The sequence below is a fragment of the Helicoverpa zea genome, chromosome 31, assembly GCF_022581195.2.
Source record: "Helicoverpa zea isolate HzStark_Cry1AcR chromosome 31, ilHelZeax1.1, whole genome shotgun sequence".
NCBI classification, from domain to species: Eukaryota; Metazoa; Arthropoda; class Insecta; order Lepidoptera; family Noctuidae; genus Helicoverpa; species Helicoverpa zea.
In genome coordinates, this window is record NC_061482.1 from 15,495,263 (window position 1) to 15,522,925 (window position 27,663).

The 27,663-nt window shown below is 37.0% G+C and overlaps 1 protein-coding gene across 1 annotated transcript; it reads right to left on the reverse strand.

Moving 5' to 3' along the window:
• LOC124645104 (laminin subunit gamma-1) lies at positions 1–27,036 on the reverse strand. The gene is made up of 30 exons (XM_047184848.1): positions 26,878–27,036; positions 21,140–21,258; positions 20,637–20,785; positions 19,820–19,937; positions 19,378–19,561; positions 18,771–18,976; positions 18,245–18,348; positions 17,655–17,840; positions 16,841–17,066; positions 16,248–16,462; positions 15,701–15,915; positions 14,736–15,099; positions 14,186–14,371; positions 13,614–13,811; positions 13,114–13,283; positions 12,428–12,552; positions 11,724–11,879; positions 11,021–11,141; positions 10,241–10,425; positions 9,018–9,135; positions 6,025–6,266; positions 5,400–5,604; positions 4,702–4,939; positions 4,133–4,335; positions 3,339–3,420; positions 3,167–3,255; positions 2,646–2,775; positions 1,791–1,884; positions 693–1,301; positions 1–656 (listed from the first exon to the last, which is right to left on the reverse strand). The coding sequence occupies exons 1-29, from the start codon at positions 27,004–27,006 to the stop codon at positions 1,166–1,168; spliced, it is 4,893 nt and encodes a 1,630-aa protein (XP_047040804.1). The 5' UTR covers positions 27,007–27,036; the 3' UTR covers positions 1–656; positions 693–1,165.
• Between the last annotated feature and the right edge of the window lie 627 nt (positions 27,037–27,663).

Sequence of the window (27,663 nt, forward strand, 5' to 3'; positions counted from 1 at the left end):
TTTAAATGTTATCAATGTTTTATTACAAATAAATACTATAAATGCTACAATACAAATTATATTACTCACAAAATTATCCTTCAGTAAAGAGACGTATAAAAATTATAGTAAACATATCTAAATAACACACATATCGTCAATTCTTTGGCGAACTTTAAAAAGGAATATTTTTATATAAAAAACCGAATTATATAAGACTTGGAGTACCTGCACATTGCAGACTAAAAAGTCGGTCAACAGTTGACCCACTGGTAGGCATTTTTTTTAAAGAAAATCTTGATTCCGATCATTTTTCGTCTGACCTGATCTTTATAATGTGCGCACTACCATTCATCATCATACTAATTTATGAGCACAAACAAACTATCGGCCGACTAAAAGTTTGCAGTATGCGGGTACTCTTAAGGCACTTACGAACAGTACTTATGTTAATGTTATATTTACAATGGTACCAATCAAATTATGGCACATAGTTTAATGTAGAAAAGCCTCGATTTTTGCTATTTAAATAATTCTAAGTACAAAAATGCAGATAGTAAATGCAGTCTGTAAGTACAATGGAAGAAAAAACATATTTTGATTCACAGACATAGGAAAAAAATAGTCAGTACAAAACTGTTTTGTTAGAATATCTTACAGATCATTTTTAATCTTAACTGGATTTGATATATCTAAAAAAATATAAAAAAAAACTGTTTTTTCATGACAATTGAATGCTAGAAACTAGCTCGAGATGTTCAAAGCAGAACGGTAGAATTATTACAGGTCTTGCAATAAAAAGGTATCTATAAAATTGAAACGGTGGAAAGTAGTCAGTAGGAAAACTTATTAGTTAGGTATTAAAGTGGTCATTTAAAACTAAGTATTTAAGGCACTTTAAGGACTTTTATAAACGATTTTACAAAGGCTTCTTACACTCCAGACATTCTTTAAGTTAAAATTCAGCGAATTCAGGCTGCAAATAACAAATATATTCAAGCCTATATTTATTTTGAGTAGGAAATACAAAATATATTTTCAGACTTTCGTCATTTTAACATACGACATAATGGCGTCTTCTATCCTTCCATTTTGTTTTTTTAAACTTGTTCCATTGTTTTTTTTTTAACATTTATTTTGAAAGGCAACCTTACCTCTTTAGTTAAGGAGCCAATTTGTTCTAATTTTAACTTCCTAACACCTCAGTGGGTTCTAGTACGATTCTTTTGAAGCATCCTTCCGGCAGTTGGTCAAGGATTTCCTTAATGTTATCGACTTCTAACTTGAGATGGTTATGTTCATCTTCGTATTGTTTCTTCCACCTGTTAACAATAAATACAAAAGATTAGCTTTAGTAGGTGAAACATATTAGCGTAAAGTGAGATTGCACTGGTGCGATCATGCCTTGAGTGGGATCTAAAAGTTAATATTTTGACTGTAAAACTGGTTTAGTTGAAGACAAATGGAGGATTTGTGAGTTTGAATTTCAAAACACTTAATTATCTCATCTCTTCTGTAAATCTGTGAAAGTATGGACTTACTATAGCATCTACCCTTGATACGGGAAAAAGGTGGTCACCTGACTTTTAGGTACGCGTTTGAAGGTCAAACAAGAACCTACCTAAGTAAAATGGACACCAATGACTGAGTCAAGATGAAGAAAAACATTTTGAGGAAACCTGGACTTTAAGTTTGAAATCACCAATACGCATTTAACATACAGGTGTTTAACTAGTACTCGTCTCACTTCTCTATATAAGAAGAGACATGCGTTCTGAAGGGGATCAATCACAATGGTGATGATGACGTACCTCTGATGGTTGTTCTTGGCTTCAGTCAGGCTCTTGATCTTGCCGTCCAGGTCAACCGCTATAAGATCGCTCTCAGCCTGATTCAAGCTCTCCTCTGCAAAATAAAATATTCGTTAATATGCCATTCCAAATGGTACATGGGAAAATTTGAGGCGTGCCTTATTTATGATACCAATATTAAGCATACGTAACTGTTAGGTAATGAGAACTAAAAGAATCGACTTTTATCTGAACAACTTTTATATACACAAACAAAATCAATCCTCAATAAAAATATCGTTACTCATGCTTGACAGCCTCTTTCATAATACGATCCATGATGTTCATCATACTACTATAATACAGCTCAGCACTTGAATTTATTTAAATCATCATTAAAATTTTGCATCTTCTAATGGACGGTTTAGTAGTACCTTTACTTGCAGGTAATTATTTGCACATTTCCTTTAAATATAAACAAATAAACAAACTTACCTATAGTCATTGATATCCAAAAAAGCAAAGATGCCCACACAACGGCTCAAAAGCGTCCTCACCAAATGAGCGCTACATTCAAAATTGAGCGCTCATTTTCTTTGTCCTAGACGACCAATTCGGTCGTAAAATTGTATTGCTTCAACTACAGTGCGTTGTAATAACGACTTTAAGCAATTCGCGTAAAGTTGAACTTACAATAACGTATGCTTGTACCTTATAGAAAGAGACAGAATTTGTGTTCGGGGACACTTTCGAGCGTAACTTTTATTCGAGACTGTGCATCTTGGGTTTTTGTATATCAATGACCTATAGTGTTGTAAATACCTACATAGCGGAGATACCAGTCATAAATTAATCAGACTTTTAAACGAAACTTACGTAATCGCTCAAGAGCTTTATCGTCAAGGGTAGGCAGGTTCTGAAGTTCCTCCATAATGATCTTCAAGTCTTCCAAGCCCTTGGACACCTGCTTCTCAGCCTCACGTGCGTCGGTGTTCGCTTGACCAACCTGGTGATAAAAATATGCGAAACTGTTGGTTAGAGTTCCGAATATGTTTGTACCTCTATAACAATGAAGAAAACCATGTTACAGCTGATTGGTCAAGTGTAACATGGTCAGGTGGTGATACAGAGTGGTCAAAATAATAGTGGTTCAAAAAAACGGTGGATATTAAATTTCAAAAAGATTTCTCATGCTATGGGCATGCGAAGTATGTGTTCCGCGGTTTTTTTACCCGCAAACCCGTAACTTAATTAAAGTCTGAACAATTTATTTCTTAAAATTTAGCCAGTTTGTCAAATAAACTATGGAGTAACTCATTTTAGTTTTTAGTCTCGGGGCCTAATGTTCCTAAAATTGATTTTATTTTACATGAACTTCATAGTAATTATGGCGTTACCTTCATTTTAGCGTCTCTAGTGAGTTGCATGTTTTCGGCAGCTTCCTTCTCCAAGTTCGATATCTGAGTTGCCGTTTCTTGTACGCGAGCTGTTAAAAAATGCAATCAATTAAATTTGAATTTTATTGCCATTAACATAAAGATTATATTACGCGTTGTTATGAGTACTTACTGGATAGTTTTTCAGCTTCGAATCTGAGCTTAGAAGCTTCGGCTCTCGATGTGGATGACTTCTTCCTCACTTCAAACGCAGCCTGAGAATATTGAAAAGATGAATTACAGTTTACTGTTATGATTAAGAGTAAATCATAATGGGTACAATACAATAGTTGGTAGTCTTTATACAAAATCCTTAGGTACTTCTCCTTAAACTTGTATGTTTGAATGCTAGTTATATCAAAATAATACGTATTTGTGCTCCCTCAACCAGACCAATATTTTTTAAGTAAATTCTTAGTATCTTAACTAAAATCCGCTTTTACCGTCTTACCACAAAAACTTTTAAACGTCAGTTTATGCCTTGTCTAAAAAAATGTCAAATTATGACGTTGACATATGGTTCATTTTGCAGCCAAAATTTTATTAGACAAGTGTAAAACAGGGTTTAAAGTTTTTGTGGTAAGGCCATTAGTGTTTATTTTAAAAAATGTTAGCTGCTTCTTTAAACTTATAATAAGTTTACGAAATCAATTGGTATATATTTTTTGATACTTAGTTTTTATTTTTGTTAATAATATATGTAGTTTAATATGTAGGTTTTTTACTACAATAGTTTTTAATCTTAATTGTAAAAACAATTAAAATAATTAAGGTAAATATTTAAAACAAATAAAAAATTGTTATATATTGGCAATATTATTATAATAAGTAAAGAAGCCTTGATTTCAACCCCCCTCACTACGAAAGCTAAGCTAAATTAAGGACATTTTTGACTATGACAGTACATTCATAACAAAATCAATTTACCTCAGAAGCTTTATCAGCATATTCCTTCTGCGCTTGCTGGGCCAAGTCCCTGGCTTCCTTCGCCTTATCGCTGGCAGTGTACAATTGTTCAGTAATGCTGTTAATACTGTCTTCTGCAGCCGCTATCTTCTGTTGAACAGAAGGCACGTCGAGGGCCGCCATCTCGGCTAGTTGGCGGGACTCTGTTACTTGATCGCTGAATTCTGTAAGATATGTGATGTTAGTGATTGAATTTCTAATATTTGGGCCTTCTTTTTTTTAATTATTAAAATACAGCTTATTAGTAAAAAAAGTCACGTAGCTATGAAGGAGATCTATTTTTGTGTTAGATAGATGAAACACCACAACCACAAGTCTAATTATGATACTAAAATAATGAAAGGATTCTGTATCGTTTGTTTGTTTATACGCCAAAGGCTCCGAAACTACTGAACCGATTTGTTTTTTTTTTCCTATTATGTAGTTAGACTATCCCCGAGTAACAATTGCTATATTTTATCCGGGAAATAGCTAGTCCTGTCTATTCTTGAGATTAAAATTATGAACACAAGAGATTTTGTTATCCCTACCTTTCAAAGTCTTATAAATCTCATTAGCATCCTTCAGCGTCTGATTAGTCAAGTCCACATCATTTCTGGCTTGACCCTGGAGTTCATCCAACTTGGCGAGCAGGTCATTCAACTCGTCCTGTCTGTCGTGACCCTGGTCTAGGAGACCACGGCCCTGTTTGATGGCGTCTTCTAGTTGTTGTAACGTGTCTTCGTTGTCGGCTACCAGGCGTTCTAGTTCCGCTGATTTCTCGTCGATCTGGTGATGAAGATGAAGAATGTGTACTTGAGATACATTTACAGTTTTTTGCCGATATTTCTATGATCTCTCAAGATTTATTTATATTTTATATTTCTAATTACTAGGGCTTGCTACAATGTTTCTTCAAATTACTCGATTTTTTCTTTTCCTACTTATCAGGTCAACAGGCTGCACTAATTGAATTATTTACAAGAATGTCAATGGAAGAGCTCAAAATGAAAAAACAAGGCAAAATAAACAGTAAGTTCAACTTCTAGTATTCCGTTTATATATCTACTGTTTTGCTTACTGTAGATAAGACATTGCCATTATTTGTGTGAGGCTAATAACAAAATTCAATTTGTAGTAAAAAATCAACATATACGTGGAATATTGGAAACCCTTGTAAGGAGATACCTACAAAATATTGAGATTTGCTTCATAATTGCATCACAAATCAAGTATCAAAACGTCTTACCGTTTTATTCATCTCCCTAGCAGTATCCTTGAGTTTGTTCAGCTTTATATCTGGTAGCAACGTGGTGTTGACCTCAGCATACAGGCCGAGAGCTTCCTCGTAAACCTCCTTAGCTCTCTTGAGCGCCTGGTCGGCTAACTCGGTCATGCTGTTCAGTTTGCCTGAAGCAGCGTTCAGCTCGTTTGTCAGGATTTGTACTTCGTTGCTGAGGAAAAATAAGCGTTATTATTATTATGAGAGTAGGTGCTAAAACTTCTTGAGAAGTATTGAAATTGTTTGGTCGATCACATTTGGCTTTGCGACCATTTTTTGTTGAAGAATAACATCAGACCTAAGTTGATGGTAATTACATGGTTTATGGGTAAACAGAATTTTGTACATATTATCATCTGTCCTACCCTTATCCCAACTTCTATTTAGAGTCAGCGCAGCACGTTTTATCTTTCATACTTTTCGATCTGACTGATACTTATGCAGTACACATTTCTTACACAAATGCAAAAAGTGGTAGTAGTTACTACTACTTAAATGATCGATTGTCAATCGACTGTCGATCGATAATACTCTAAGTGGTTATTTAACCAACTCTAGGAGACACTAGAATACTATTTCTTTAAGGACTTACCTAATATTAGCCTGCTTAGTAATACCATCTTTAGCAATATTGTTGGCTGTGATCGAAGTATTGAACGCCTTATCAGCTATGTCTCGAATGTTCTTCGCTTCGTTTTCCAGTTTTTCTGCCAAGAGTCTGGACTCCTTGGCCAAAGCTGACATATCGACAGATTGTTTGCCGAACTGGTCGGATCTGTTGCGAGCTTTCGATAATGCTGCTGCACCTTCGCCGTCCATATATTCCAATGCACTCTGGATTAAGAAGGATAATTTTAGAGTAGTGTTACACATCTAATGTAACTTTAATATTTATTTAGAATACCTTGTGTTTATTAGATATAACCAATAACGGTTCATTGATCCAGTTATCTTTAAAAGGTTCTGTAACTCACTAATAGGTGGCGTTGTGCTACATTACTAAGTTTTCGAAACTCGCCACTAGATGGTGCTATACCTATGACGCGCATTTCTGCATCGCGGTGTTAAGATTCTCCGTGACTTAATGGCTAATGACACAATACTATATTAATACTACCAAGCTAAAGATTTAAGAATACGTTTTTGGATAGGGATTTTTCGTCGGACTTCGTCCTGAGGACTTGGTCGCCGAAGCCAACCCTACTCAATACTCAATCAATTCTTTAATGCATACCATAATGTTTACGGTTGTTGTTCTATAGGTAATTTATGCCCAATTATGGACCCTGTCGGGCACATCACATACGCTAGTAGGAGAGAGGAGGAAGCGCACTGAGTGTTTAATGCATATTTAATATGTTTTATTTAATGTATTATTATTAGGTAAGTAGTTAGTAATTTGGAGTTTAATTTTTTTATAATTATATATTATTTTTCTGTATTTAAATGTATAACAGTAGGATATTTTAAAGAAATTTTATTTATATTTAAGATATTCGTTTATACTATATTAACATTTGTTTATAAGGTGTTCCTTTAGTTTATAGATTTTTTTTTAATATTTTTTTGTTTATTTTTTCCGGTAGTTTGTTATATATTTTGATGGACATGACAGCAAAGTACTATCAGAGTGCATTTTTAGACGTGACGTTGGTAAATTCAGCCTATTTTTATGCCTTAGAGACATTTTTGTTTGTATATCCTGTCTTTTAGAAAAGAATTCTTGATACATTCGCACGAACTTACAAACTTCAAATATGTAAAGGCAGGGGAGGGATAAGATTTTGAGTTCCTGGAAGTGAGGTTTACAGCTGTCAGTGTCTTCGATATTCACTAGTATCCTAATAAGTTTTTTTTGTAGGGTAAACAGCGTGGGCGCGTCGGTTTTGTTAAAGTTAATTTCTATGTTAGGGCCTTATCATACTAGCGGATTGCGAGCGTCTTCAAAGCGGAACGGACGCGCAACGAATACATTACGGGCGCGCAACGAACACGCCGCGCATACGCAGCGAATTCATTGCGGACGCGCAACAAATTCGTCGCGAAAAGCAGTGTTTTATTCGTTTGCAAGAAAACACAAAGTAGTCGCTCCATTCGATTATTGTTTGAATCCATTTTGTTACTGAGTGTATTGTACGTCGTTAATTTGCTACAAACACGCGACGAAAACGTTGCGAATTTGCCGTACGTCCGCGACGTCTTCGCTGAGCAGCCGCAGCGTGTTCGCGTCGCATTCGCTATTCGCCCGCTCCGCTTTGGAGACGCTCGCAACCCGCTAGTATGATAAGGCCCTTATGGTCTGTCATCCAGTTTATTGTTGTGTCTAATATAGAATTTAATATTTCATTCAAGTTTATGTTATTTTCACAAGACGTAAGTAAAGATATGTCGTCTGCGAACAGAACACATGGCTCATTAATATTATCAGGAAGGTCGTATTTGTTAACTAAAAATAAGAAACATCCTATTACGCTACCTGTACGTATTGACGCGGTAATTTGGTTGGTCATCATCCTCCGAGCCTTTTCCCAATCATGTTGGGGTCGGCTTCGGTAATTTGGTTAGTGTCGGATCTAATTAATTCTATTTCATTTTTGATAATATTGTAGTGTTCTATTTCTACTATTTGTTCTCTGTGTTTTAAAATAAGATACAAACCAGTCATAGCATTTACTGAGATGTTAAATTGAACTTTGTCGTATGCTTTTGTCATATCTAGTAAAAGTCCAATCGCGTATTTTTTATCATTTATGGAATCAAGAGCCTTTTGTATATATTTGTAAACAGCCAAAATTGTGGAACGGTTTCCACGGAAACCGTTTTGGCAGTCGTTAAATATGTACGATACTTTTCGCAAAACGCATAAACTCGGTTGCACATCGCTTTTTCGAATATTTTAGAAGCTGTCGGTAAAAGGGCAATAGGGCGATAGTTACTTGGGTCAGTTTTAGAATTCTTTTTATGAATAGGTTTTATAAGAGCTATTTTTAAGAGGTAAGGAAATGTACCTTCTTCGAATGATTGGTGTAATAGTTTATAAAATGGCAAGGTTAATTCATTTGCTCATTCTCGAAGTTTTTACTGTACGTCCGCAACCGATAGCCGTTGACCGATTATTCTGCGTGTTGAAATACATCCCTGAGATGACACTACGTGCGTGGTTTTACTTCATGGCTATCTACCCCAAACTCCTACTACAGTGTGTGTATATTGAAAGGCTAAATCAATGAAAGCAGGATGCCATCTTTGAAATTGATGTCAAATATTGAATGTAAAATTATGAAAAAAATGGCGTATGCTTTGTTGGTTTTACTTAAGTAAATAAAAATATGAACACCCCTGCCGTTGGAATGCCTCTTTATAATATGGGAATATTAATAATTGTGCGCAGGAGTTAAATAACTCTGTAGGAGAAGAAGCCGCAGCCTACAGCGGGACAGTAAAAAGGCTAAAGATGATTAAAATAATGCATTTAAACAAAGGCAGTATTGTTACGATCATTTCCTTATTTAATGCAGTAGTTAAAAGTTTCTGAAGTGCCTTATTGATGTAAAGTGCATTGAACTGCATGAAGGTAGTACTTACGTTGATTTCCTTCTGTGCAGCTTCGATGGTGTCCTCAGCTTTGGAGACGTTGCCCTTACTCTTTTCAACAGCCTCGTTGCCATCGTAACTTTCGTCTTCAATCTTGAACAGCATGTTTCTGTGGACATATGAGATGTTTTACAAAAAAAAATACAAAATACAAAAATGTTTTATTTCTGTATTTCTGTAACTGTTTTAAGTCATGTGTTTTAAAAAACTATTAAGTTTTTGCACCATTACCTAATTTTTCGCCACTTCCTAAAAGCTTTCTGACGTAATCAACAATTTTACAGACTAGTTGTTAGATATCAGGGTTCTCATCTATACTAATAATAATATAACAGTCAAGTCTCATATTACAAGTAATGTAAAATAGTAAGCCAGCTGATCAGACAACGGGTTGACCGTAGCAAGCACAATTGGTCTTAATGCTGTCACTAAACTGTGGGCTAATTAATTTCTTAGGCTCCTTCAAGAGGTGTTGAAGAAACTATATAATATAAACCAGCTGTTCTTTACTGTTCTACTTTTTCCCGCACCAGGGCAGAAAGTAGCATTTGTATACTTTCCCGGGCTTTTGACTATCCACGTACCTTCGGGCCATTTGAAAGGATTCAAGTTGATTGCCTATATCTCACCTGACATCAGCCAGCTTATCAGCCAGTTCTGCAAGGTTATCAGTGAGGCTGTCTCCCGGCCCGTTGCCGAGCTCAGCCTGAGCCTCCTGAGATTCAAGATAATTGCTTATATCTCACCTAACATCAGCCAGTCTATCAGCCAGTTCTATAAGGTTATCAGTGAGGCTGTCTCCCGGCCCGTTGCCGAGCTCAGCTTGAGCCTCCTGAGATTCAAGATGTTTGCCTATAGCTCACCTGACATCAGCCAGCTTATCAGCGAGTTCTGTAAGGTTATCAGTGAGGCTGTCTCCCGGCCCGTTGCCGAGCTCAGCTCGAGCCTCCTGAGATTAAAGATGTTTGCCTATATCTCACCTAACATCAGCCAGCCTATCAGCGAATTCTGCAAGGTTATCAGTGAGGCAGTCTCCCGGCCCGTTGCCGAGCTCTGTTTGAGCCTCCTGAAATTAAAGATGTTTGCCTATATCTCACCTAACATCAGCCAGCCTATCAGCGAGTTCTGCAAGGTTATCAGTGAGGCAGGCTCCCGGCCAGTTGCCGAGCTCAGCTTGAGCCTCCTGAGATTCAAGATGTTTGCCTATATCTCACCTAACATCAGCCAGCCTATCAGCGAGTTCTGCAAGGTTATCAGTGAGGCTGTCTCCTGGCCCGTTGCCGAGCTCAGCTTGAGCCTCCTGAGATAAGCGCTCGATCTCGCTGCGAACTGTTTGCAGCTCATTGTCGAAGTCCGCGTTTTCCACCACGGTGGGGGATTTGGAGATCTTTGCTAGAATCTGCGAAAGGAACAATTTGATAAAATGATGTATTTAATTTTATACAGAGGAAAATTTTGTTTGTTTCTTTGTAATGGATACATAGTTGGATGGTTGGATATACTTATAAAACGGATGTAAATAGTTATTGAGTTTACTACCGGACCGATTTTAAAAATTCTTTCACTATTAGTAAGCTATATTATCTGCGAGTAACATAGTAAATAGATAATAGATAGTAAATAGATTTTAAGTAAGGTGTAAAGTTGCTAAGTATGATGATCTTTGTAGGAAGTTTTATTGTACTTAAAGGTATTATGTACTTTCTTTTCAATTGCTGATTTATGTGGTTTTCAAACATTATCCATAGCCTATGCAAGCTGGTGTGAACGCAAACAATGGCTATATTACAAAGCTGCACTAGATTTCAATATTCTATTTTTGGATATTTAAGCTATAGTTCTTAAAATCTTGGAGGGCCCGTCCCTCCCTAAGGATGATAACTGCACTAGAAAATGCATTAAAAAAATATCCGTGATCTTGTTTTTTTTTTCCGAAATCTCAATTTAACAGAATTATTTCCAAATTCATTCCCAATGCTTCCCACAAGACTTACGTCATCAAGTTCCTTCAGCTCCCTCCTGTGTTGATTGACAGCATCCAACACGAGGTTGTAGCAAGGAGGACAGTCTTCACAGCCCTGGCCATCCGCACGACGCTTCTTGTTCTCCATACATCTGTGGATAGAGGTATATTTAGTTGGTTCTATGAGTTAAGTGCAGTGATTGAGTTTGACGTCTATTTAAACAAAATAGTTTATACTAGCTGTTCCTGGTAGGTCCAAATACGTGAAATAGAAATTGTATCTGATTACTTCATTTAAGTCGGTGTGGTAATTTCGACGTGACAGAACGGACGGATAGACTTGGCATTCGTAATTATACTGTTGTCCACCAAGTCAATCACGTTAAAACGGTTGCTATTACACTTTAAGATAATGTATTTTTTTTTTGTACAGTGCACATGTGTTCCTTGTATTTCTATCCTACGTAAAATCATATATAAAATCCTTGTATTTCTTCAAGAACAAGGCCGTGATAACAGAGTAGGTGGTACACACGAAGGACAAAATAAGTGTACACGACTGATATACTTCACAAACAAAAAAAAGTATTAAATCGGACCATCCGTTTGGGAGCAACGGACGGGTTGTAATATATATAATAACATTCACCAAAGTTATAACAACCCGTCGTTTCTCTGCACTCCTCAGCTGAGAACCCGTACTTTAAAGGTCCTCTCGGCTGTAAGATGCTCACCTGTCACAGCGGCGTCCTTCAACGTTTTCCTGGCAGGAGCACTGTCCTGACATGTCGCACTGGTAGTTGGTGGAGCCCCACTCGTCACAGTCGCAGTCTCTGCAGCCCTCAGCCGAGAACCCGTAGTGGTACGCGCGGCAGCGGTCGCAGTGTTTCCTAGAATAATATGGAGATGTATGGTATTGGTTTAAATGCCAAAGAACTGGATAGTATGAATAGAACCTAATTTTCTTCCCGTGAAGCTGTCATTTGTAGCCTCGAGGGTCGTATCCTGGTTTATCTAAGTAGAGTTCCTATTAGATTTTTAAAGTTTCGTTTCATTTACATTGTCTTCAAATCAAACTGACTGTAGCCGCCGAATGTGAGCAGGCTCACTGGGACCTCCAATGTAAACGTAAAAATAAATATTATTTTTCATTCGCAGTATGCTAACAATACGCCAAACGTAGTACGTAATAACGTATCTTCGGTTAGATGTGAAAGAAAAAGTAAGAATATGCATAGAAATACAATAAAAAGTGAAAAGTGCTGATTTACCAGCCTGATATTTACTAACATTTATTGAGTTTGAATGTGACCAAGTCGACATAACCAAAACGCTAATGATGTGCCAAAAGTCGCTATGTCACCTTGCTTATTGTATTACTTATCTATCTATCTGACCTTTCCATCGAAGTAATGATATAAGGAGTAACGGTTCTTACCCATCGATACCAGGTTTGCAGTAGCACTGTCCGTTGAAGGGGTCGCAGGTATTGTTGTAAGATCCCTCCAGGTTGCACTCGCAGGGTTCACAACCCTCGCCTGAGTTGATGTTGAAGTATCCATCCTATTAAAAAAATAATGAGTTAGTAAAGCTTGTAAAGTGTTGTTTTATCATAAGACCTTAAAGAATAAGGGCCTTACTACAAAAACTTTAAACCCTGTTTTACACTTGTCTAATAAAATTTTGGCTGCAAAATGAACCATATGTCAACGTCATAATTTGTCATTTTTTTAGACAAGGCATAAACTGACGTTTAAAAGTTTTTGTGGTAAGACGGTAAGTGTTACTTTTCTCGAATAAATTAAATAAATAGATTATAGGTGATCTGCTAAAGTAGTTCAAAAGTTATGAGTTGTTTAAAGAGACGAGTATAGAAAGTTGAGATTTTTTAGCTTTCTGCCTTTCTTGTTTGTTCAGTATCTACGAATTATTGTGTCTTTGTTCTTAAAATTCTATCGCGCTGCTGAGTATCGAAGTTTAGACTAGCCATTACTCGTCATGCAAATCTGGTTTGACAATCCTAAGCATTGTTTTACCACTTGACTTTCCTTTGGTCAGATTGGTGACTTTGACGGCTGCACGACGGTTATTGTTAACATACAACCCACACTAGTTTGAACTCACCTCGCACTTGTCACAGTTCTTGCCGATCACATGTGGGTGACAAGTACAGAAGCCGGTGTACCCATCACACTGCGGAGGCCCTTCAGCGCTCTCAACAGTTCCCGCCTCGTGACACTGGCACGGCTTGCAGTCACCTTTCTGTTTAGGGTCGAGAGCGTCGCCGAAGAAACCTAAGGTATGGAGAGCAGTGGTGTTGCATATGAAAGGGTACAGTATTAGCTAGAGGGGAGAATTTATCAAGATTGCTTTTACGTTCCTTTTGGCGAACCAAGAAGCTTATATGTAACTTTTACAATGGATGCGCTAAATGGAGAGTACATACTTTGCACGTACGGATACTCTTTGCATGGAAATATCTTTATCATAATTAACTACGTTCGGGAACCGGATGAGAAGTAGTCTAATCACAATGGATCATAACGTGGAAGCGTAAAAAACAGAAGAAATAAACAAATAACCTCGCTCATAATCAAAAGAATGGTTACAATATAATCACTTACCACTCAAACACTTATCACAATGTTCGCCAGCAGTGTTATAGATGCACTTGAGACACTCCCCGGTGGTTCTGTTGCAGTTGCCAACAGCATTTGGATCTACATTGCCGTTACATTGACAAAGTTCGCACTGTTTGGGAGGTCCAAACTGGCCAGTTGGGTCCCCGAAGTAGCCGTCGGCACATACCTCGCATTTTGGTCCTGAAAATTAGGTTTTAATTAGAAAATGAGCTTAATATTTTACCTAGCTTCTTAAATGTTTAAATGAACTGCATAGTACAAATTACTTGCAACAGATTTTATATCAAGGTGATGCTTGATGTGTTGTAGTGGTCATCATTAGCCTGTTTTGTCGAGAAGAGCTCAATTCTTTTTCGGATTTAATCTTCAGCTATTATGGTAATTGAGGAGATTTCATTGTTTCATGTTAGTGTCACGATACAAGATTTACTTTTAAAAACTATTTTCATCAAACGAAATTCATTCTTAACAAGTCCTAAAACCACACGTCGTCTCTTATTAAGAACGATTCTTCATCAATTCTCTCATTCTTCCTCAAATACACAAATTCTTACCAGCATAACCCTCAGGGCAGTCAGTACATACGATGCTTCCATCCATGAGTTGGATGCAGCCACTGTCCTTAGGACACGGGCAGGGCTTGCAGTCATCTGGCGTACCAGCGATCGCGTTGCCATAGAAACCCTTGGCGCAAAGCTCGCAGTTGCTGCCAGTCGTGTTGTGTTTGCAGATACAGAAACCTGAGGAAATAAATTCGAGATTTACGCAGGAAATTAGTTAAAACTACATCTTCTCTCACTTTAAAGTCAAATTCGTTTATTGGAATTTAAACTATTTTATATTAGCACTTTTTCACGTCATATAACATTGCGCATGAGGTAGATAATGCATATTAACCTAGTTTCAACTACTTAGACCCAATTTGACGATTATGTAAAGTAAGTGTTCCTACCACCTACTTACCTGCACCTACTTTCTCTTCGGAGCACAAGTTTTGGTCTTTTTATGTTATTTATAAATAAACCTTTCTTTTGTTTTATTAAAAGCAAGACGCGACATAAATAAACGAGGGTAAAAAGAAGCACTTTGACATAGAAAACTTACCAGTAGCAGTATCACAAATATGCGCATGACCATTACAATCACAAGGAATACAGGTCGAATAAGGTCCACCATTCGCTGGTTCATGCTTATATCCCGGAGCGCACTCTTCACAGTAATCTCCTACATACGCCTTCGGACAGGAGCATTTCTCCACCCAATTAGCTGCAGCAGAACCTTTCTCCCTTCCAACCTTAGCTGTGTCCAACTTGAAGTTCATCAGGTACCCTTCACCAGGCTTGTTGTAGGTTCCTCTAATTTTGATAGCAGTTAAGTTTTGGAGCAGAGATATGAATTCAAAGTTGGATAGTGTTGGGGACCAGCCGTAACGAGGGTCTTCGTGGAGACGGAACGTGTATTCTTGTGCCTGAAACAAGTTTTTTTTTTTGAGAATATGGATTGTTGAATCGCGATTTGCGATGCTCAGCTGTTTAATATTTTTTGTAAAGAAGTTTTTTTATGTTTATTTGATTGCTTGAGTGTAAAGGGATCGTGTTTATGGATATAAAGAAACAAATGAGATAGTTTTTATAACTAGCTGTTTCACCCATGCTGATGCAAGCAACGCAAAGGTCCTAATGTCATTGAAAATTTGAAGAATCCAGCACTTACGCAAGAATACAGACTCAGATTTTAATAATTTTTAAACATGCATTTAAGAGTCCAAGAACAGTTTTAGTTGTTATATAACTAGCGGGAATCGAACCCACGGCACTCAAAGCAACAGTAAAACGCTTAGCCAGTTGAAATAAGTTCAGTCAAAATAAACGAAGTTAATCAGGATCAACAATACAAATAAAAAATATATTTCGCAGTAGTATACAATCAGCAGAAAACAAAAAACAATCTTTTACAGTCGCCTCTAGCTTTCAATCTCAAAATAGAAAACATAGACCACACAATTATTACAAAAGTCGCTAAACAAAGTACCAAAATTCGCAGATATTATTAATAAAATGACAGCATACCTGGTTAGTAGGCTCAGGGTTATTCTGAGCGTAAATATTGATGGACACAGAAGCTCTTGGCCCTTCCAATATGATGTCCTGGGCAGACGGGTAGCCTCTCACTTCGCCAAGACGAAGAGAGAACTTCAGGTCATGGTTGTAGGAAGGCCTCTGGTCTCCGAGGAACTGGCTTGAGGCGACGAAGTATAGGGTTTCAACTCCTTGAGAGGCGACAGCTGGGGAAGAAAAATAGGTAATTTAAAGGAATGTTAGCAAATGATGTATGAATATTTTGATATAAATTCAATAGATTTTGTTCTGAAATTAAAATTTTATCAAACTAGCCTCGCATGCTCATATCTGGCTCTACTCAACATCGCTTTTACGAATCAAAGAATAATAATAACGGACTGATCTTACAAGGCTAAATAATCAAAGAACCTGGTTCATTTTGTAATGTCTCTAACTTAAACTGAATTACCTAATGAACCAGGTCATGCAATCGATCCAGTATTGTGAATACTTTGTAATATTATTAAAGTTACTCTATTGGCCCAAACAAACTCACCAATATTCTGTGTGTTAGCGTTAAACTGCAGTTTAGCGGTTCTTTCCTGGTCATCTTCAGCGGCCCATTTTTCCGAGTCTCTGATGAAGTGGGCGCTGGTCTCATGAGCCTGGTACTTGGGTGCTGAGCTACACTGCGAGGAGTGGCCGAAACAGAAGCAGGGTGTACAGCCAAACTCATTCACTATGTCCAAGTTGAAGAAACCTGGTTTGCACCTATAAGTAAGATATAGGTTAGTAAAATGTATGTAAAAGAGTAATGATATGATGCGTGGGCAATAAGGCAACTCGTGACACTCTTTTATGCACTGCGTTACCTAGCAAGAATCATTTAAATGTAACGTTAGCTAAAACAAAAAAGAACTTCGCATGTAAGACTAATACAGTCCTTATTGTTAAGAATTTCAGGATAGTTAGAAACTTGTAAGCATATCTAGTAGAAGGCATTATGTATGTAAAGGTAGACGTATATAAATGTTCGTAAATATTTATGCAAGAAATAAACATTTTTAATATCATTTCGAGAGTTGATCATGGCAGACTTGCGCTCAAAAAACACACCTATAAATTCCAAAACTTGAATAAAAAACTCACTCTCTACACCGTTTTCCTTCAACATTCTGCTTGCAAAGACAGACGCCAGTCTGAGGGTCACACTGAGGAGTATTCCCGTAGGACCCAGACTCGTTACAACCACAAGGTTTGCAGCCCTGGCTGGTGAATTCGTAGTGGTTGGGGGCGCAGACATCACACTTGTCGCCGGTGACTCCTGGCTTGCATTGGCACTTGCCTTCAGCGTTGCATTGGAGGCTACGGGATCCTGGATAAATTGTGTTCGTTAAAGGCGTATGATATAGCTCCTACATTGGTAGCATTCAGGCAGAATGATCCTTACTATGCGTGTTTTTTTGTAATAATCCAAACTGATGGTATCAGAGTTATGAGGGGTGCTTCTCTGACCTTGAAATACAAGGACGCTACTTAAGTTCTACTTAAAATTTTATTCGTTCCAGAAATTAACAGTTATGTGAAAGAGTTAGAATAATGTCTGAGCAGTCTCAAGCTCGTAACCAGTCTAGTTTACTTCCAGAAAAAAATTAGAGATTTGAATTTTCGCATCGACATGTTTCTGTTTTCCATGTAGCGTATCAAACAATCTGCTATCGTTGAATGAGAAGGATGAGTTGTACCTATTTAACTTTACCCCTCTGAATCCAGCCATTTATTTTCAAGCAACTATGTAGTAATAATTTTTCTCTACATTTTGACTATCTTGAAGTTACGAGTAAACAAAACCATGGAAAAATACTCAATAGTTAGAGTAACTTGTTGACACATCACTAGCTGAAGGTCATTAAGATGGCCCTGATACGACTTCATGAGCTTAAAAACTAAAAAACAATCTTACCAGTAGGATTACAGTTGCAAGGTAAGCAGATCTCTCCAGAACCTTGGAAGAAGTTCTCCTTGCACCTCTCACAGTTTGCTCCATCCCTGTTCTCAGCGCAGTCGATGCACCTTCCTCCATGGCCAGTGCGCTCATACAGATCCTTGTCGAACTCGCACTTGTTGGAGAAACCGTTGCAGTTGCACGCTGCAAACGAATTTTAATCAAGATGTGGTGTGGAGGGATTAGAAGCTTCTAGAAGGATGCTTTTGTTTTGTTCGCTTAGCTTGTCAGTCACGAGTAGTAGAGTTGTTTTGTTAGGGGAGGACTTATTGATAGCTTAAGCTATGCAACTACACAGTTCAATATAAAGTCTACTCATTATGTTAAGAAACTTTTCCTAGGGTTTATTTGCGTCGCAATAATTTTTCATAAATCTAGTTTTGGGAATAATAGGCTTAGAAAGATATCAAAGAGTATTTGTTATAAAAATTACGTCTATAGCTTCGCAAAAGAAACCAGTAAACCCATCCAACACCCGCTAACCACAATCATTCGCATTGGTCAATCTATTCGCAGTGCAGGTAACAGTCGATGTATGGCGAACTAACCTTTGCACTCATGCACGTTGGTTGGCGAGGCTCTGCCCCACGGCGCGTCGTTGTAGAAGTCCAAGCATCGCTCGCATTCACGACCGGCAGTGAAATGCTCACATCTGGAAATATTTGATAATATACACTTGATATAATTTCTATAGGCTACTTTATTTTATTCTATGATTTATTTATTAATATGATCAAAATTTTATGGGTATAATACTTAGATGTTTTTTGATATGTGTAAAGAATAATGCGATGTGAAAACAGTGCTTTTAAGGATCATCGATGCTGATAAGAACTGTATCAAGAGGCTCTTAGTGTATCACGCCAATAACCTAAATACTTCGATGTCAAATTGAATCAGGTTGATCTCATTTCCCTTTGGCAATTTTTCATCTCGTTATGAATACCCAAGAAGTTTGTAGATAAAGCATGTATATCGTCATTGTGTTACCAGCATCCAGCTGATTTATTATTGTCTTACATGGAGCGGCAGAATACTATTGATAGAAATCATCAGTTAAAACTAAGCTCTTACCTGCAAGCTCTAGCCCTGGTACCATCAGGCAGTTCCTGAGTCTCGCAGACAGAGGCATGACCGTTACACTTGCACCTTGCTCCTACTGCCACGTCAGCAATAGCGTACCAATAAGACTGCAGCACTTGTACGTCACCGAAGATCTCGTCTCCGAAGGTGTTTAGACGGTCCAGGGAGATTCGCAGGTCAGTGGCTGTTACCCATTCCTGGTGTTAAAGAGTAATGTTAGTGAGTTGGAGAGATTGAAATATTTTGGACAAATTCATTTACGTTGTAACGGACTTCTGAAAAAAGCTTTTCAATTGACGCTAAAATACTTTCTGATGTTTCAGACTTATCTGAAACATCAGAAAGTACCCCAGATTTTATAAAAGTGAATGGAGCGGAGAAGTTTTCAAACAACTGAGTAATAGAATTCGTATGTTTTGAGACCTCATATTTATTCCATCATATCTTCATTTTACCATAGAAATTCTAATGGTTGTTTCAATACTTTACCGCAATCCGTTCCGCTCTGCTTTGGTGCGAATTTAGGTCTCATATTCCGAGACATTTATAGAGCATTATAACAAAATTCCAATACAAAATAAATGGAACATTACAATACCTGTAACTCAGGGCTGTTATCAAAGGTATAAGCCGAGGGTCTTCCCTCCAGCGTAGAGAAGAGGACGTTTCCTCCCGACAGAGGAGAGATGTCAGAGTACTCGCTGGTGCAAAGGGCACGTGTTTCTGCGCCTAACTCCGCTGCTCTTTGCTCTTGAACGCCGTAAGTGTCGCGGCAGGAGGCACTGAGAAGAATCAAATGGTTCTTTAAGAAGTCTGGGTTTTCAATCTGTTATTACTGGTGGAACACATATTCTGTGGTCTTTGTGACAGAGTTTTTATAATGCACATAGTAAATCGCCTTGTTATGTCTCTAAGTTGTAACAATATTTCGTTCGATCTTAGTATTAGATTCACAAAAACGTATCGTTTTCATTGCTTTTTCATAAATGGCTTTACCTGGTGAGAACTTCTAAGTTTCAAGGACACTAAAATCTATATACCTAAAGTATTGGAAAGGCTCCCACACCCTTTCTTCACTGGTCTTCTTATAAACGGCAAAACTCTGCGGCCTGGGCGAGTAGAACACGATCCTCACATACGTAATATCGTATGCCTTACCTGAAAACACAACAATAGTTATTTGTTATACAAGAGTGCAAAGTTGATTGTTAACCGCGGGCTCAATTTTGATGACCGAGCAAGCGAAGGATTCTAAAATTGGAACACAAGCTTGCGTGTGTTTCAAAAGGAATTACTAAATGCAAAAAAGAAAATGGCGCGCACAAGTAAGTATCAAATTAAAAAGAAGTTCTTATATTTATTTTTATTTAACAACACAGTTTAAAAATAATATGACGTTAAAAATGTATCAAAAAACAATAATAAAAATTACTTAATTACTAGAATCTTTATTTAAGCAATAGTATATTTCTTGAATATGCATTTGTTTAAAAAGTCTTATCAAAGTTGTCACAAGTGGAGACACGATGTTCTAAATTCAAATCACTTTGCCGCTCTAGAGGGTAAAAACGGCTTTTGTGCTCAGATATCAAAGGGTAAAACTACTCTTTCCGAGATGATGGGATGAAAATTATATTACACGTCAACAAACAAAATTACACTAAGTAGTCGTTTTCCTGCGGTTTTAAAAAAATATTCAAATCAATTCAGTAGTTTTAGCGCCCTTGGGGTACAATAAACAAACAAAATGTTTTCCCCTTATCATATTAACATGGAAGTTTAGATTTCTAAATATTCGCAAAGATTTATTTATATATCTTCCTTCATAAAATCCAAAGGTTTTAAGAACGTGCTTACCCAAGTGCAGCGTCAAGTTGACTTGGTTAGGGTACTGGATGCCCTCCTTCATGGTCTCAGACTGCCACCACGTCTGGTTGTCCTGTTCATAATGCAGATCCGTCAGGTAGTAGCTGGAGAACTGACCAGGTTGACAGCTGTCACACGACCTGGATTCAACAAGAAAAGGTGACTTTAGGAGTATTTGGATTTTCTTATCTACTTCTTAGTTTGAGCACCTAGCGAGTGTATGTAAAAGTGGTAGTGAAAAATGCAACTTACTGATAGGTTTTTTTAGCACTTCTGTTCAAATTTTTTTTATATCCGATTCTTCATTTATGGCAATATATCCTATATTGCCTGCTAATGTGGTATTATTTTCGATGATACGAATACAGAACCAAAATACAGACGTGATATCATTGCTCTTTTGGCTAAGAAGGTATAAGTATAATAACCCAGCGAATTTGCAAGTTACATGTATCTAGCAACACTGGATACGCCAAGTATATAAGTGAGCGTACCTAGTAGAAGTGCCAGCTGACGTCTGGATACAGAAGACCTTAACGCCGTTGTCTCCGCATGTGTTGGTCGCTTCCATTTGCACCATGAAGGCGGCATTCTCGAACTCCGGGATACATCTCTGTTGGAGATGAAAAGGAATTAAAAATGGAGTTACTATCTTGGATATAAAAAAAACTTACAATCCATGTGGACTTTAAGCTACCATCGCTGTACGGACCTACTCTTGTTCGCGATTAACCATAAATGTATTAAAAATACACCCTGACACATCATTATTTTTGCTTTGAAAAACCGCTTAGTGTTCGCTTTCAACTTCTGATATTGGTATACAGCCAATGATATAATATTTGCCATTCATAAGCACTTCCTTATGCCCAAACGATCCTATAAAACATAAACTGCCTGTCCAAGCCATCAAACTTCAGCATGAATAATCGATTTCATCTGTTCGACGTTCTAAGAATGTCCTATTTATTTGCTTGCACGTTTACAAGAATACGTTTAGTCACCAGTAATGTGAGCCGGTATTATCTGCTGCTATTTCAATATATAAAGTACTTACAGCGTCATTATATTCTGTATTAATAACTACATTACTATCAGCTTTATCTTCAAAATTTCTTGCTGCAATATCAACTATTGCCAATTTATCTTCAACTACATCAATTGCAAGCTAATTTTGTAAAGAGTCATTTGTTTTTGGATTTATATTAAGAACAATATCGTCGGTATCAATCATTTAATTATTTAAAGCTATAGTTAATACATTCTCAAGTCTTCAGTTACAAGATGCAGCATTTTTATCGCTTACTCAATCAAAATCGTAAAGTTTATCGTTTGTGTGTAAGCAGTAAGTTTACGTTTTTGAATTGATGTAAGAGTCAGCGCAAATCCTTACGTAGTGCATGAAAGGTGTGTGGGTGAATGTCCTATGAGTCGGGGCTATATTTAGCTAGCCGCACTATTTTGGATACACCATGTGTCGCGATATAAAGCGAGTTTCCTTGTCTTTCTTATTTTTCTAGCTAGTATTTGAAGAGTATGACATGAGTTGAATAGTCTCATGTGATATTCTGTGAAGCTTTTAAAGATGTTAAAGTATGTTATGTTTATTTGTAAAAGTATGTTATGTATAAAATGTTTATTTTTCCCATCCATCTAATTTACTTGTTATTTACAAATCATAGTTGGCTAAAAAGCATGATTGTAGGAACAAGTTATGATATAATATATATATTTAGGTAAGTATAATTTATGTCTGATGTCATGGAGTAGGTATATGTTATAGTGACTTTTGCTGAATAGAGGGGTCTCTGTAAAAAAAAAACCCACTCATTCGATACAGTTTTATTTGAAATAGTACCAAACAGTATACGCATTAATATAATCTGATTTGCCATATATAAGAAAGATTTTTTCAAATTAGTTCAGTAATTTTGGAGCCTTCAGGGAACAAAAAAAAACAAACAAAATATTCACTCGTTACATTATAAGAATAGAAAACTTATAGCACTTACTACTTCATGTACATACAATATTAAATAACAGCAAGTCAGTAGATACTATTATTTATTTTAATTACTTACATAAACAAGTGAATAAACGTAATTAACAGTAAGCCGGTAAGAAACAAATATTATTTGTACATGTGGTCATTAAATAAGTTCACGTGGTATTTTTAATGGTGACCACTGAATGATTACAGTTAAAGTCAGAGACAAAGCTTCTTTATTCTGTGTTCACAGGTTACAGAGGTTTTAGTACATAATATTAAATATCACTATGCCTAGCTCGTAAAACATACAGAAATGTATGCTCGTAAAGTGTTAAACAAACGCAACACTTAGGAATTTTCGTGCATTGATATTAAATAATACTCAGGAATTGTCATGGATAAAGGCTATTAATTGTGTCGGGTACATGAATTATTGTTCACAATTTCCAATATTCTATCTATCTGTGGATTAGCATACTAGAGATACAATTTTGACATTAGCCTAAACAAGTCATGTCAAATTCCTATCTCTATTACACCAAACAACTGACAGATATTTAGGCTTCGTTAACAGAATCAATATTATTCAAGCTTGTAACGAAATACTTTTTACCTGAGTTCTCGACTTTGGAAGCCGTGTCTTTGCTAATGTGCATGAGGAAGTCTATAACAGTAAGCTTTAAGCCTGAATTCGATTTGAATGAGGTTTAGTGTGTAGCCTTTGCCCGACTTTGCGGGCGTCCAGTCTAACTGGATGCAGCTGAGTCATCTGACCTCCTGAACTCGGGCAGAACGATATTCCTTAGTAAAACTAGTCAGACTAAAGTATATCTTACTAATGACTGATCAAAGATAAAGGAAAACATCTCGAGGAGACTTGGACTATTAGGTTTAAAACAACCAACCCTCATTAAGCAAGCGTGGTGATTAACCCTCAATCCTTTTCTATGTGAGAGGAGGCCTGTACCCAGCAGTGGGATGATAAAATGGATGATGTAGAAGAATAGGATTCTCTGACTTATGACTGCCGCAATGACTTAACGTGCCTTCCGAAACATCCATAGATTAACTGCGCTAAGTTTAACCTATGATCTTCAACCCGTGCGGTTGGTATTCAGCCACAACCTCAGTACATAGAAGTTAGTTTAGTTCGAACCCGAACTCTCGTACGCATTCGTACGCCAACGAGGCAGATAGGGTGCGTCTACACGATGCATGTAGCTGGAGCAAGTTAACATGCGCAAGTGACAAGAGCACGTGGGTGGGTATTTTGCTTAGGTACACGCGCGAGTTGCTGGACCCGCATGATTTTAAAATGTATGTAACCTGTCAACATGCGCAAGCTACTTGCACCGTGTGTATGCACCCTTAGAACGCAGAACAGTTTTATTTTATTTAATAGTATTCTATCTACAGAATTCTATAACAACAAACACGGGGCATTTGTGAAGATAACATAGAGAGCTAACAAGCTTCGGCCCACGAAGGACTGGACTGGAACGGTTACTACGGAAACAGGCCTTTTTTTCCAGTAATAAAGAATAACATTATTATAGCTCTACCTATATAGTTTTTTGTTGTGTTAGCTCACGTAACACAAGTTAATTAAAAAGCTTATCATGGGGGTTTGTGAAAGAGGTCCCGATATTCCCCAGTTTCTTAGGTCAATCCTAAGAAACTTGATCGACTTGACTTGATTCGGGTAATTAATAAACAAAACACTGCATTCCGAATTACGGTTAGCCAAACAACCATAGTTGTTCACCGGGGTTCTACACGTGTCCAGACTGCCTTTCCGCACCCGGATAAAAAGCTCATGTCCCTTCTTGGGCCCTAGAAGTCTAGACTATCCGTGTACCAAACTTAATTCAAATTGGTTTCATAATTTTGTCATGAAAACCGGACCGACAGAAAGAGTTACTATCGCATTTACTTTAGACGTTATAGTAAGGATTGATTGCTAATGGCTATAGGAAAGAGAGTATTAATAATGTATAAACATTTCAATTCCATTTTCATTATCACAATTGCTCGTCAATGAAGCGTGTAATCATCGATGCATTTAGTTGCTTTACAATACATTTCTATAATGGAGATGTCACGCTTTCGAGCTTGAAAAGCAATAGTAGAATTATCGAACAATTGTACTTTTCAGTGTTTATTTCGTATAAATTGCGGAATACATAACTAAATTGATCTTTAAATAAGTAAGTAAGTAATGCAATCATAATATGGTTTATGAATCAGTTTAAAGTTTAACAGATGACGTTAATATGTAAGGGCACGATTTCCTGAAGTAAATGATTATAATTTATCCATATTAATGTAATTACTGTCTATATTTCCTATTTTCACGCTAATACCGAACCAATTTGAATCAATTTTGGCGCACAGATAGTCTAGAACCTGAGAAACAACAGAGTCTACTCTTTACCCGCATGTTTGAACTCAAGTATTTATAAAGCTTTGTCAATGCAATAAAAACAATTCGCTTTTCTAGAAAGGCCATTTCAAACAAAGGCGAGGTTGGATATGCGAGCCTGTACCAGTTTACGTATTCCTAAACATCTATAGCGGTTGATAGAATGCATAACAGATGTCTTTTGTTTTTGCCTAACAATAGACCGCTTCTAGAATGAAAAGCTCGTTGTAAAGTTATCGCCGATGGAATTTGGTGACGGTTGAATGGGTGTGTGAACTTTTAGTTGGAACAGTGATATTGATATTTCCGAAAATTGGTTAATAATATGATGAGGTAAACAAACATACACAAAATATTATTAAAAGTTTGGTTTTTAAGTGCGTGTAAACCGACTTTTGATATTATAGTTTTTGTTGATCAATTCGCGGAGTCAATCATTCAAAGGCGAAAATAGACTGCATTAAACTGATCTTGGAAAGCTCAACGAGCGAATTTATACAATTTAAGTTACAGCTCCCTGCTTCTACCCTAAAAGGGTGAGCGTAAAACTTCAATATAATAATGACACAATTAACATGTAGACAATAAAATATGACGGATGCGATAAGTTGTTCCGTTTGCCCAGATAACGGTACATTAGGCTGAGAGCTAACGAACTCATTACTACTCAGAACCACCAGGGTTCGGTTGATAACCTATTGATCCCCCAAAATGTACGCTAGCAACTGGAAGGGTTATTTTATGATTGGAGTGTTTCTTTTATCTGTTTTTATCACAGTTCATTCATACTTGAAGTTGTTGGTTTATTAGATTCGTTGGTTTAATTGATACTCTTTTTTGGTCACCTCTTTTTTTAATGGGACCTCCTTGCTTCCATACAAATGTTTGCATCATGACCAAAAACTGTAGTCACATTAACATTTTATAAATTCTAAGAGTTTCTTTCTGTTGACCCTTTTTTCGAATAGTTTAAGAGCAAGTTAATGACTTCCATGTTTTCTGAGTGTAGTAATAATTGTGTTTTATATGAGGCAATGGACCTCCGCATCCAACGCGAGAGATAAGACTAGTGTGTTATTAAAATACGGGCTCTTTATCATCGCTAGCATACGTTAAGTGATTAGGGTATTATATATTTGGTACCTAATGTATTAAAGTACGGAGAAATTGTCGGTATGGGGGGAATATTTTGCTCTATAAAAGGGATTGGTGAAAAATTTAAAAACAAATGAAGCTCTATTCGAACGTCTCTTTAATTTAGTAGAGCTTTGGGTACATAATGTAGGTACTACATAGCTTTCATCTACTTACTTCTAAATAAGATACCTATCTGATCTATTTCTTGAGATCAACGAAAAACATCAATGAAATACTGGCGTGTGATCTTGCCCTAATAATGTGGTTTTAGGGCCAGACTCTCAGTATTATCGTAAAGGTTATCAAACACGTAGGCAAAGCTCAAATTACAACTACCAAAATGTACTTCAGTCACAAACGTAATACCTACTTAAACTGCACAGATGTTCGATTATACGAGAAGCATTAAAAGTTTCAACAGTAAGTATGTCTGGAGTTACCATTACGACTAACTTTGGGCAAACTTCACTAAAAGTCCGTATAAACAAGAGCTTAACAACTCTTAGCAAAGCATTGCATTCTAAAAACTCTACATTTTCTATCTATAACTTACTTACTTACGGTAATCTTCAGGACAGCTTTAAAACAACACAACAAACTTCAAAAGCTAAACGAAACATACAGTTACGCTCGAAAGCCGAGCAAATAAGACAAAAAAATATTTAACTAAAAGTTCGACTTACTTGAGCGACTCCTTCACTGTTGTAACACGAAGCTAGCTGTTTGGAGCCAATCCTGGGCGTGTGGTAGTAATCCTGGGCTGATACAGTGAGTATTATACATATAAATGTGATAAGTTGTGAGGCCGCCATTTTGCGCGAGGCGTCGTGAGCCCGCGCGCTTCGACCAAGCACTGAGTGACGCGCGCCGGTTTCACAACACTCGGCCAAAGATTAAGTTGTTCGCGGCTATAGATAGGTCTCTGCCTCTGTGAGGAAAGTTTGGGCTACTTTTTTGCAAGAAACTTTGAAGACTTACTTATTTTTATTAATACACGACCTTTGTTAAATATTTTAGTAATATTAATGAATTTATACAAATATTTTTACTTTTTTTTTTACTTGATTCCGTCCTATTTATGATCTCTCTTGAAGAAATGTATTTTATGATTATGTTGGAATTGTAATTTTCCATAACAATTTTTTTTTCCAAAACCTATCAAACTGGATAAGATCAAAACACAAAACGCCCCATTAAAAGACTTAAGTACTATAATAACACTAGTACTACAATGACTAAAAAAAATGAACCATATATACCTATAATTTTTTTGAAAAAATACCTGCAATGTACATCACAGTCGTATAAACACGAGCCCTACCACGTCTGCAGATTCCTTATTCTTTGCAATCACAGCAGCGGCAGAGAACGTGGCCCCATACCGTCGGTTTTTTGTGAACAAACCTGAAAAGGTTCGCCTTTTGTTTTCTGTTAGAATGCCAACATGTGCGGTCACTTGGGGAAGGAAT